Source organism: Equus asinus, chromosome 13 (genome assembly GCF_041296235.1).
Source record: "Equus asinus isolate D_3611 breed Donkey chromosome 13, EquAss-T2T_v2, whole genome shotgun sequence".
Taxonomy (NCBI): Eukaryota; Metazoa; Chordata; class Mammalia; order Perissodactyla; family Equidae; genus Equus; species Equus asinus.
The window spans coordinates 12,032,479-12,044,833 of NC_091802.1; the positions used below are offsets into that span (position 1 = coordinate 12,032,479).

The 12,355-nt window shown below is 53.4% G+C and overlaps 1 protein-coding gene and 1 pseudogene across 9 annotated transcripts; both read left to right on the top strand.

Moving 5' to 3' along the window:
- Positions 1 to 4,737: 4,737 nt before the first annotated feature.
- Positions 4,738 to 7,574, top strand: LOC123276088 (baculoviral IAP repeat-containing protein 5 pseudogene; annotated as a pseudogene).
- Positions 7,575 to 8,631: 1,057 nt separating this feature from the next.
- LOC106844172 (asialoglycoprotein receptor 1) lies at positions 8,632 to 12,355 on the top strand. Of its 9 annotated transcripts, none has more exons than XM_014861482.3 (9): positions 8,632 to 8,947; positions 9,198 to 9,287; positions 10,651 to 10,767; positions 10,896 to 10,991; positions 11,070 to 11,141; positions 11,355 to 11,441; positions 11,528 to 11,679; positions 11,756 to 11,862; positions 11,939 to 12,355. In XM_014861482.3, exons 2-9 carry the CDS (start codon positions 9,221 to 9,223, stop codon positions 12,093 to 12,095), a joined length of 855 nt encoding a protein of 284 aa, XP_014716968.2. In that variant the 5' UTR covers positions 8,632 to 8,947; positions 9,198 to 9,220; the 3' UTR covers positions 12,096 to 12,355. The 9 variants fall into 9 exon arrangements, with proteins under 9 accessions (XP_014716968.2, XP_070338561.1, XP_044600974.2 ...); XM_044745039.2 differs by having other exon boundaries at positions 8,709 to 8,947; positions 9,175 to 9,287; positions 10,588 to 10,767; XM_044745040.2 differs by having other exon boundaries at positions 8,710 to 8,947; positions 9,175 to 9,287.

A 12,355-nucleotide genomic window follows, 5' to 3' on the forward strand; every position in this document is an offset into this window, starting at 1 on the left:
AAGTACGAAACGAAGAGGTGTGATGGTTAAGTACGAAACGGTGCAAAAGGGCGGTTTTTGTTGCTACCCCTGGCAGAAGTGGAGCGTTGGATGCAAAAGACCACCCCAGGGGTAGTGATTCTGGGGGTGTGTGTGTGGGGGGTTAGGGGTGTGACTGCCCCAACCTAAACTGACCCAAGGATGCAGGCAGAGATCCTGGAGGTGTGTCACGTAAACCAGTGGTCCTTTCTGTGGATTGCCCTGCACAATTTTCCAGTTTTATCTAACAGTATTTTATCTAACAGACCCAGCCCACTGAATCATGGGGGTGGGGCCCAGGGGTCTGCATTTCAGGAGACCTCCCAGGGGATGCTGAGATCTCGCTGGTGGAGAAGCTCTGCTTCCCAGGATGTTCTTCGGATAGCCGTTCTTCAGCTTGTTCTGTGGAGGAGCAGATGGCTTGAGGCTGTGCTGATGTTATCTGCCATGGGCTGAAGGGAGAGAGCTGAGAGGAGGAAGGTGCGTGCAGGTGATGTGTCTGGATCTAAGGGGTTGAGGAAAGGTCACCAAGAAGGGGTAGAATCACCTAATTCTGCATGCGTTATGTTTTAGATTACAAAGGTAATACATGTACCTTACAAAAATTCAAATAAGTGTAGAAATACATGTTGTTTAAAGAAAAGTTCCGTTCTCATCTCATTCCACATCCTCCTCAGAGGGAAGCACGGGAGCAGTTTGCGATGTTTCCTTCCAAATCTATAAGGAGCTCTTCCCTGGTCCTTAAGGAGACCAGGTGCTTGAGTGGATACACGCACCCAGGTTCCCAACTGTTGGGGTTCCGATCCTGACTCCTCTTACCTCCCTCTGTTTCTTTCAACAAATACTTATCAAGATCCTCCTTGGTGCTGGGCAGTGTTTGGAATGCTGGAATGCAATATCCTGCCCTCAGGGAACTTGGGTCCATCCAGTGGGAACAACAGGCAGGAGGAAGTACAGGAATGCAGAGGATTAAAATACTGATGGTGCTGTAAAGACAGTGACCGCTGGGTAGGTGTCCTTGCTGGTTGAGGTGGGGCGCTCAGGGAGGCCTCTCCTTGGAGCAGCTTTTGGGTTGAGACCTGAAGGATGATGAAGCCTGGGGCAGGGGAGTGTCCCGGGTACAGAGGAACGGCAAGGTAGCAAGAAGTTTGGCATGTCGGAGGACAGAAGGAGGTGACTAGGGTGGAGTGGGGTGGAGGGAGAGAGGGAAAGAGGAGATGGGGTCAGAGAGGTGAGCACAGCCTGATGCTAGGACTTTGCATGGACTTTTTTCAAAGTGCCATAAAGAGCTGTTGGAGGGCTGCAAGAAGGGAGTGGCAGGGTACCCCAGTGCTGGTGGAGAAAGTGTGGGGTCAGTAGAGAGCCAGCTGGGAGGTGGTTGTAAGGTTAAGATGAGACAGGTTGTGGCGTCACTTTAACTGGGCCAAGAGCTTAACTTCTCTGAGCCTCAGTTTTCCTCAGCTGTAAAATGGGAATAATAACTCCCTACCTTGCTGGATTCTTGTGAGGAACAAAGAAGATGATACACGGAAAGCCCTCGGCACGCTGCCTGGCTAGAAAATGGTAACGATAATTGCTATTGGCCTCTTCGTCTATTCTCAGTTACTGGGTGAACTTGGAAGTTAAATAAAACCTGGAAACATTTGGAGTTTTAAAATTCTCTAAAATGTTCATCCTCTAAATAAAGGTAGGAAGGAGGAGTAGAGAGCGTCCTGGGTCACAGAATCTTGGCTGTCCCAACAATGAAAAGTTGGGGTGTGCCTGGGGTGGAGAGTGGAGTTGGGGAGGAGAGACCAGGATGGAGAAAGATCCTACAGAGACTGCGCTCGCCCAGCCGAGGGAGGGCACGCTGAAGCGCTTGGGTGGGTTTTATCGTCCACATTCTAAACTTGTGGGCCGTGGCCGTTTCCCCTTTCCAGGCCCGGGGAGCCCCCCTGCCCTTGGCCCGTTTCTCCTGGTGCTGAGCCCTCCACCCGAGCACATTCCTTTAACCTCTCCTGCTTCAACTCCACTCAAGCCCCGCTCAGCCTCTCCTAGATTTGGGGTGCCATAGGCCACCCTCTGGAAAGTCTCCCCTGAGCCTCGTCTTCACCCCTTTGCCTGTTTGTCCAGATAGCTCATCTTGAGGTCTGCCGGGTGTCGAGAGGCATGAGGTGCAGCCCCACCCTCTGGGTCTGGGGAACAGCGAGGCAGGCCCATCCCCAACGAGAGGTTGATAGCGCTCAGAGAGGGCTGGGCAGGGGCACAGGCAGCTTGGAACCCAGGTCTCCTTCTCCATAGAAGAGACACTCCAGGGCCCCAGTTCTGTCCCAGAGAAGTTGCTAACCATCCTCGGGGATGTGGGGAGAGACATCCTCTGCTATCCTGACCCCAACCTTCGCCTCTTGCTCCACATTCAGAGGCCCTAGGATTCTAACTCAACTGTTGGCTGTGCTGCTAGTGATGATAAGAAGAATGAAACAGCTGGTATGTGCTGAGCAGTCAGTATTTGCCAGGCACTGTGCTAAATGCTTTCCCCTCATTATCTCATTTAACCTTGACCCTAACTCTCTGAGATGGGCCTTAGACCCACTTTCCAGAGGTGGGAGAGGTGAACTCAGACCAGTCTCATGGTGGCCTTCAGGCTTTGTCTGCCACACTGGCCTTTTCACCCCCTGAACATCCTGGGGACCTCTAGCATCTGCGGGCTCTCTCCCTACCAGGCCCCCTTCTCTTCACCAACTGCTCAGGCTCCCTGGCTGAAAAGCACTTCCCTCTTCCTGACTCACCTTGATAGGAGGCCCATCCCCCTCTCTTCTTGGCTGTCTTTAACCTGGCACTTGGGGTCCCCAGATCTGGCCCTGAAGGTCACCCCCATTTCCCACTTGGATAGCTGGTGGTCCTGGGACTTTTCTTCTGCTTCTCCCGTTAGCACAGGCTCTGTCCTGGGCTGCTTTGTTTCCGCTGTGCCTTCTCACTGGCTGGGGTTCATCACAGGGCGCTGCCACACCTGGGCCACACCCAGGATTCTGCTTCAGTGTCTCCAGCCTAGAAATTTCTGCAGACTCCAGACCCATTTCTTGCAGCCTTCTGGATCCTGGTCAGGTGCACTGCTGTCGCCCCACCCCGGCCCCACCGCCTCCCTCACTGCATGTTCAGCAGCCTCCAACTCCACTCCATTCCTCTGCTAAAATTCTGCCCATGTGACCTTCCTTCTCTGGTCTCAACCTTCAGTTTCTCACCGGGACCAACCCAGCAGCCTAACTGAGCTGCCTGCCTCTCAGTAACCCACCTCTGCCCCATCACTCAGCCCAAGGTCAGGCCAGCATTCAACTTACACATCTGACCTCACCACTGCCCTGCCTGCAGCTCTTCCTGGGCTCCATAGTATGTAGTCACAATCTTTAACTTTGTTGTTCAGAGCCCCATCGTAAAATATTTTTGGTTGTGTGTCCCCCGATATATATTCTCTCATCTAATAATTCTCTACGTGTTGTGGTAGCCAGCCTTCCAGATGGCCCCTGATTATTTCCCCCCAGTACTCACCCCCTTGTGTGGTTCCTTCCACACTGAGTAGGGCTGACCCGTGTAACCGCGAGGATATTGTGGAGATGATGGAGCATTACTTCTGAGGCCAGGTCCGTCTTGTGCTCTTGGATCACTTGCTCTGAAGGAAACCAGCTGCCATGTTGTGAGGACACTCAAGCAGCCCTGTGGAGAGAGAGAGGCCTCCTGCCCACGGTCAGCACTAACCTGCCAGCCGTGCAAGTGAGTCACCTTGGAAGCTTGTCCTCTAGCCTCGGTCAAGTCTTCAAATGCAGGTAGCCCTGACTGGCATGCTGACGGCAACCTCATGGGAGACCCTGAGCCAGAGCGAGACCTCAAACTGAGTGAGATGATCAATACTCCTTGTTTTAAGTTGCTAAGTGTTGGGATGATCATTTTGCAGTAATTGATCACTAATACACATGTACCACTGTACAAGTCTATTATGTACGTTACAAAACATATCCCCAAGTAGAAATCTAAAGAAACGGGATAGCTGCCAGCCCAGTGGCGTAGTGGTTAAGTTTGCATGCTCCGCTTCAGTGGCCTGGGATTCACAGGTTTGGATCCCGGGTGCAGCTACGCACCACTTATCCAGCCATGCTGTGGCAGGCGTCCCATATATAAAAAATAGAGAAAGATGGACACAGATATTAGCTCAGGGCCAATCTTCCTCAGCAAAAAGAGGAGGATTGGTGGCAGATGTTAGCTCAGGGCTAATCTTCCTCACCAAAAAAAAAAAAAAAAGAAAGAAAGAAAGAAAGAAAGAAAGAAATCGGATAAAAATGTACATAAATAAAGTTCTGATGTCTTCTTACCATACTCCTAATGGATGATCTTGTACCCCTCTGGGGTGCCTGTCCCCTCTTTGGAGACCGTTGTGTTTCTGAATGACCTTCAGAACACCTCACCCTGAGATTCAAGGCCCTCTTCAGGGTAGTCCAAGCTACCTTTCTGGTTTCCTCTTCCAAGAGTCACTTGCTTATTACCACTGATAAAATCCTACCTGTTCTTCTGGCCAGCATTATTGACCTCCTCTCGGGAGCCTTTCTCGATTGCCCTGAAGGTGGGATCCCCAGCTTCGGAGCCCAGCCTCTCTGAACTGCTCTCTGCATGTGCTCCACATCCCACAGCGAAGTGTACTGGGGGTGCGGGGGGTGGAGGGTGGGCGGTGGGCGGAGCAGGGGGGCGTTTTTCGTGAAGTATGTTGGCAGAGTCCTCAAAGTGGCCCCAAGATTCCACCCTGTCATCCCTGGGACCGGTGACTATGATGAGCTACCACTTTCACAATTACGTTGTTATACATAGTTGACCTTATAGATGACCATGTATGTGTGTTATACACACAGTTGACCTCAGGACAGGAAGATTTTCCAGGTGGGCCACATTTAATCACACGAGCCCCTTTAAAAGCAGAGAAGTCAGAGACTGGAAGCATGAGAAAGATTCCGTGCACTTTGCGGACTTTGAGGATGGAGGAGCCACGTGACGAGGAATGCAGGTGGCCTGTAGGAGCAGAGGACGGCCCCTGGCTGACAGCCAGCAAGGAAATGGGGACCTCAGGCCTATAGCTGCAAGGAACTGGATTCTGTCAACAACCTGAACCGGCGTGGAAGCAGATTCCTTTCCTCCTTTGCCTCTGGAAATGAATACCGTCCTGCCAGACCCTTGATCTCAGCTTTGTGAGACCCTGAGCACAGAGCCCAGTTGGCCTTCTGCGCTACAGGACTGTGAGCTAGTAAACGGGTGCTGTTTTCAGCCACTAGGTTTGTGGTACTCAGCAGCAGAAGATGAATCCGTGAGCCTTTGTCCCTGAAGACCTCGCATGATTCAAGACATAGGTTCTCAGAAGAACAAACATAAAAAGGTGGACGAGTTCTCAGAGTGCGTAAATCTACTACCCTGTGGTATAGTTTCGTTTTTAGCTACTTTTTAGTTTCTTGGGATTATCGCTGGTATTTTGCAGACGGCCTCCTTGGAAACTGGTGGCCCAGTGTGTCATGTGGTGTGTCTGGCTTTCTTCACAGTGTTTCGTCACCTCTGACTCCCATTCTAAAGCGACCGCCTTTGGAGGGTGTTCTTCAGCACTGGTCCAAGCACTGCTCCCTCAGCAATGAGTCTGGGAACGTGGGTATAGGTAGAAACCAGACTTCAAACACATCTTGTTCCAGGCAGCAGCGCTTGGCGGCTGCGGGATGGGTGCCCCGTCGTTGCCCCCGGCCTGGCAGCTCTCCCTCAAGGACCACCGCGTCTCTACCTTCAAGAACTGGCCCTTCTTGGAGGGCTGCGCCTGTACCCCGGAGTGGATGGCGGTGGCCGGCTCCATCCACTGTCCCACTGAGAATGAGCCCAACTTCGCGCAGGGTTTCTTCTGCTTTAAGGAGCTGCAAGGCTGGGAGCCAGACGAGGACCCCGTAGAGGAGCATGAAAAGCATTCATCCGGCTGTGCTTTCCTGTCTGTCAAGAAGCGGTTTGAAGAATTAACCCTCAGTGAATTTTTGAAACTGGACAAAGAAAGAGCCAAGAACAAAGTTGCAAAGGAAACCAACAGTAACCAGAAAGAATTTGAAGAAACTGCAAAGAAGGTTCGTTATGCCATTGAGCAGCTGACTGCCTTGGAGTGACGCCTCCCCACATTCACGGGTCCCCCAGTGGCGGACATAATTTCCAAGCACATTCCCCAATGTTACCGACTTTTCTGTGGGGCCCCTTAACAGTGCCTTAGGACAGGAGAATGTCAATATTTTGAAATTAGAATATTTAAACCATATTTTCGTTGTTTCTTGAGAGTGGTCCCAGGGGTTACTTCATTGTACAGCTGATGCTACTGAGTCCAGTGACTGGTTCTCTCTTTTTTCCTGGCGGTTTTTGCTCTGTTGACTCCTGGACTCGCCAGGGTGAGAAATTTGCTCCCGTGGGTAGACCTCTTCCACAGCGACGTCTGGGCTTCACGTTGACTAGTGGCTGTCGAGCTTGAGATTCGATTCGTGAATGTGATCCTAGGTCCATTGTGACTGGACAAAGAATTAAGGATACTATTTTAAATTTTATTTGTGTAATAATCCGAATTTATAGTGTGCCTTTCTGTGTTCCGAATACTCTGTATTAGCTCGCTTTGACATCTACACGTCTGTGACCATCCTTGTACCCGTCAGGTCTGCGGTATAACAGCAGCCTCCCTTTGCTCCAGAGCGGATCATATGGAATCACCTCCCTGCCGAGCCTCTGGAAGTGCTGTGTGTGTGAAGGCGGCCTCTCGCCTGTCCCGGCATTTTGTAACCTTCAAGCTCACAGACGGAGAACTGGTGGTGTCAAACCACAGGCCCTGCCTTGGGACTTGACGTGTGTTAGTGTTCTTGCCATGACTGGAGTGTGAATGGCGGGGTGGCGCGGAGCAGGGCTCATGTCTCGAGCTGATGTCTTGCTTTGAGGTCAGTTGAAGATACTTCTTTACCCAATGGGCACATGGCAAGGTTGCAGCATTTCTCTAAAACAGTTGAGGAAAAGGTCCTTAATACCAGACAAGGCATTTTCCAAAGGCCCAGCTCACTGCTTCATCCTCTCTCGAGTTAGAAGGGTCCCCAGTGAGAGCGGCTTCTTCCTGGAGAGCCGGCTCTGGAGGAGCTGTCATTCACAGAGGCGGCAGGCACAGGTGGCCTAGGAAACACGTGTAAGGAGTTCCTGGTCTTAATATTGTCAATACTCTGCAAACAGCTATTTCTCATTGATGTGGACTAGGTGGCTGATAATTCACCTGTCTTTCTAATGTGAATCTTCCTAAAAGAGGGCAATGGAATAAATTAATTTAAAAAGTGAAACAAACAAGCAAAAACAACAACAAAAACAATCTCGTTCCAGTATAACGTGCAAACACAAGAATGCACAGATCGTAAATGCATGGCTTTCTGCAGTTTTGCAAACTGAAGGCTCCTGTGCAACCAGTGTCCAGATCAAAACGCTGGACATTGCCCTCACCTCAGGGGCCCCCCGTGCTTCCTTCCAGTCACCGCTTCTGCAAGGCTAACTACTATTCTGACCAAAACAGCGTAGGTTTGTTTGCCTGAATAAACCAGATTGTGAGTGAGAATATCTGAGAATACTAAATTAACAGCCCAATAGTCACCAAAATTACTGGCCATGGTCCCAGTGCATGCAAACAACAGGGGGGTTTTCAAGACACAGACAAACGGGCGCACCCAGGGCTTTCACATTTTACCCAAGGGATGCGTTCCTGAATATCTCACGTGTGGGAAAACTGTCCCAACTCAAGACTAGTTTCCTCACTGAAATAACTAACGTGGGCTTTGTGTGACTTCACATGTGAGGCCTAAAGCAAGACTTGTTAATATCTTTAATGTTGCCCAATTTCTAACAGCATAATTCAAATTCACACACTCCTCTCTGAACACAACCCTCTCTGAATGCCCATGGAGCTGTGAGGGACCAAGTTTTAGCATCTCTGGGACCCTGGGGCTGGGTATGGTTCTGGGGCCAGCGCACGGGTCTTGGAATCGGGCTGCCCAAATGCCAGTGCTCACTCAGCTGCTTCCTTGCAGTGTGACCCTGGGGAAGCTCTTCCCTTTCAGGACCTCAGTTTCCTCATCTGTGAATCTGGGGAAATGAGAGGAATTGGTGAATGAACAGCCACAGGCACGTGATGGGAGCCCAGGGAGGTTTGCTGGCGCCAATCACCGGGGAGGTGGGAAAAGCCTGCTCTGTGCCTCTCCCCCCACCACACCCCCTCCTGCTTGGAGGAGTTCACTCCCTGTGAGAGTGAAGCCAGTTAGCTCCAAGCTGGGGAGCCTGGCGGCTGAACCCCCCAAGGAAGCTGGGGCCTAGGCTCAGATGCCAGGGTCATAGGACCAGATTGGGCAAGAGCAGAGAACCGGTCCCTTTGATCCTGGTCAGGGAAATTTGGAGACACCGACAATTCTGGGAAATTTAGAGGCAGGAAGTGAAAGGGGGAGGGGCAGAGGGGAAACAGTGAACTGCATCCCAGCCCCTCCTGGCCTGGCCCCCCCCACCCCAAATGGCGCAATGAGCGCGGTGACCGGCATGTGGGGGTGTGGGGACAGACCAGGAGACTGCCTCTTTCTGGGAAGGAAACCAGAAGCAACCCATCCTCCGCTCCCACCCCCAAACATCCCCTGGGTTCCCAGTCCATTTCCACTTCTGTTTACGTCCAAAGTCCCAGGCACTGGGGATGCCAGTTCGTGTGCGCAGGTACACAGACACCCAGACACGCAGAGGCGCAGGGCTCGGGGCCTCGTATGGACCCTGCGCCTCCCCTTGCACCATCCAGGGCTGTCTGCGCACCCCGATTCTCCAGGCTTCAGCTCCCTTCTGAGCCGGGGATCTGCACAGCATTGAGGGACCCAGGAGTCAACCTTGAGACCTTCAGCAAGTAAAAGGGGAAGAAAGGCAGGAGGACTGACTGTGGGAGGTGGGGGAGAGGAGGGGGGGACATGCTGTCATGAGGGTTGGGGGCTGGGTGGGAAAACTTCAGAGGATGGGTTTTGCATGTTAGGCCAGGGAGGGAATAGGGGAAAGAAGAAAGGTCTCCATGTAGCCACCGATCACTTAGAAAGGGGCTAGACCCCACATCCCAACTCCATTCACCTCCAACCTCAGCCCTAACCCTGGCCTTGACCTAGTCCCAGGTTCAGCCTGCCTTACCATGACAAGGGAGTATCAAGATCTTCAGCATTTGGACAACGAGGAGAATGACCATCAGCTCAGAAAAGGTGAGGGGACACTGCCCCCCATTTCTGAAAGGTCAGCCTTAGGTGGCTATCGCCCCCTCGCCCTCAGCTTCTTTCTGTGACCCTTGACTCTCTCTCTGGGTCTGCCCCACTCACAAGAACGTGGTGTCTCAGCCGCCCCTCTCAGGGCAGGTACAGGGTGTGAAGCGGCAGTCTCCTTCTTGCTGACAGGTGCCCAAGGCTTCTGCATGACCCTCCTGACAATCACCTTGTCGCTCACTTCTCAGGACCATGGGGAGGGGGTGACACAGGTAGTGGGAGTAACTGGAAGAAGTTAGGCCCCCTCCTGCTTTCCTCTTCCAACAGCCTGCGAGCCTTGGTCATGTGTGTGAGTGTGAGTGTGAGTGTATGGGGTGTCTGGAATCAGTTTGGTCAAGCGGGTAAGGTTTCTGTGAAGAAGCTGAGCGATCTCCGATCCGAGGGGGGATGAGGCTGTCCATCAAAAAACAAGCCGGGCCAGCCCTGTGGCCGAGCGGTTAAGTTTGCACGCTCTGCTTCGGAGGCCCAGGCTTTGGCGGGTTTGGATCCTGGGCACAGACGTGGCTCTGCTCATCAGGCCATGCTGAGATGGTGTCCCACATAGCACAACCAGAAGGACCTACAACTAGAATATACAACTGTGTGTTGGGAGGCTTTGGGGAGAAGAAGAAGAAGATTGGCAACAGATGTTAGCTCAGGTGCCAATCTTTAAAAAGAAAACAAAACAGAAAAACAAGCCCCGCTTCTTTCTCATGTGAGCAAGGATGAAGCTCCTGGGTGATGGGAGTGGGCAGTGCCCTTTGATGGAGGAAGGGGCTACAAGGGAGGAGAGAATGAAGGGGACACCCCCACATCCTAGCTCACAGGGATGCATCTCCGCGAGTGGGAGCAACTTGAGGGGCCTGAAGTCTGGCTACTCTGCCTTCTCTCTCTGCATCCAGCCAAAGAGGAGTGGGATTCATGGGGAGAGAAAGAAAACCCCTTCTCTTGCCCCTTTGAGGGGGGAGCTGACTCCCCAGCTGGCCGCCCACTCCATGAGTCTCCTCTGGTTCACAGACTGGGTCCTCAAGGCTCTGAGGAGGTTCGTCAGCTGCAGTGACACAGTTAGGCCACTAGGTGTCAGCAAAGACTCAGGGCCTGGGTAGGGCTAGGGCAGCTCTACGCATAGCACCCCTTTCCACCCCTCTTCCCTTTCCCGCCTCCAGTTGCCTCTGGCCCCTCAGGGTCACCCACTGTCCAGATTTCTTAATCTATATGGTTCCTCCTAGGCTACTAGAAGAGCCTTAGTCTGCTCTCCTCCTAGGATCCCAGAGCTGCTCCAGTCTCCCGTCTGTCCTTGAGACCCTGACACCTGCTCCTCTTGCAGGGCCACCTCCTCCCCAGCCACTCTTTCAACGCCTCTGCTCTGGAACCCGCCTCCTCCTGCTCTCCCTGGGCCTCAGCCTCCTGCTGCTGGTGGTTGTCTGTGTGATCGGATCCCAGAGTGGGTGCCCCGGGGGTGGGCTGGGAAGGGAGCAATGTTGCGGGGGACAGTGGTGGAAGGAGAGCTGGTTGCTGTGATGGTGAATGCAGCCCCCTCATTTGGTTCTATCCCCACTGGCTCCTGCCCAGACTCCAAGTTGCAGGAGGAGCTGCAGGCTCTGAGAAAGACGTTCAGCAACTTCACAGTGAGCACGGAGGCTGAGGTCAAGGCCCTGAGCGTCCAGGGTGAGGAGGGCTGGGGCTGGGGTTGGGAGGCTGCGGAAGGCTGGCGACGTTGGGACACTGAGCAGGTCTCTCCGCCAGGAGGAGGTGTGGGCAGAAAGATGAAGTCCCTGGAGTCCCAGCTGGAGAAACAGCAGCAGGAGCTGAGTGAAGGTCAGAGAGGGAGTATGCGCATGTGTGCATCTGTGTGTGTGTAGGATACAGAGGGTCCTTCAGGCCAAACCTAGGGGTCTTGCGGCAGGGGCCTCTGTGATTGATCTTGGGGCCCCGGCACGCAGATGACAGACTCCTCCCAACCCCCAGAGCTCATCCTGACCTCCTTTTCCTTTCCCTCTCATCTCCCTGCCCCGCCCTCTGTCTCCCCAGATCACTCCAGCTTGCTGCTCCACGTGAAGCAGTTTGTGTCTGACCTTCGAAGCCTGAGCTGTCAGATGGCCATCCTCCAGGGCAATGGTGAGGAGGCAGGCACCCAGCCCTGCTTTCCTGCCCATTTCCCTCCAGGCGGCATCTCAGCTCCTCTACCCTCCCCTGACCCCCAGGCTCTGAAAGGACCTGCTGCCCGGTTAACTGGCTGGAGCATGAAGGCAGCTGCTACTGGTTCTCTCGCTCTGGGAAGCCCTGGCCCGAAGCCGACAAGTACTGCCAGCTGGAGAACGCCCACCTGGTGGTGGTGGGCTCCTGGGACGAGCAGGTGAGGGCCCAAGAGGGCTCATCTGGGAGGCTGGCTGTTCTAAGGAGAGGTCACCACCTGCCTCCTCTCTCTCCAGAAATTTGTCCAGCACCACATGGGCCCTGTGCACACCTGGATGGGCCTCACTGACCAGAATGGGCCTTGGAAATGGGTGGATGGAACCGACTACGAGACGGGTTTCAAGTGAGTGTGCACCTCACCCCGCCCTCCCTGCCTGGGGGTCTGGGGCTCCTGGGCCACATCCCGCTTGTCCCTTCAGAAACTGGAGGCCGGAGCAGCCGGACGACTGGTATGGACACGGGCTTGGGGGAGGCGAGGACTGTGCCCACTTCACGGAGGACGGCCGCTGGAACGACGACGTCTGCCAGAGGCCCTACCGCTGGGTCTGCGAGACGGAGCTGAACAGGGACAGCTAGGAGCGTCCCTCCCCTAACTTATTTCCTCAGTGCCTTTACCTGCCAAAGGGGCTGGGGTTGGGGACCATCCTATCTAGGGGCCTCCTCCACTTCCTCCAGTATCTTCCTCTAGGATTTGAAGGGAAGGGGGAAGGGCAGTGTCTGAGGAATGTAGAATGATGTTTGGAGGGGCGGGGAGATTGGAACCCATGTCACTTTCTGCAGTTTGCTGGTTATTATTGTCAACTTTTTTAGAGTAAAAAGAAGAGAAATACATGAAA

Coding starts and splice junctions, on each gene's coding strand:
- LOC106844172 (XM_070482460.1), top strand. CDS start 8,814: ATGGACCCTGCGCCTCCCCTTGCACCATCCAGGGCTGTCTGCGCACCC. Junction 11,680..11,755: donor TGGGCTCCTGGGACGAGCAG/GTGAGGGCCCAA, acceptor CTCTCTCTCCAG/AAATTTGTCCAGCACCACAT. Junction 11,863..11,938: donor GACTACGAGACGGGTTTCAA/GTGAGTGTGCAC, acceptor TTGTCCCTTCAG/AAACTGGAGGCCGGAGCAGC.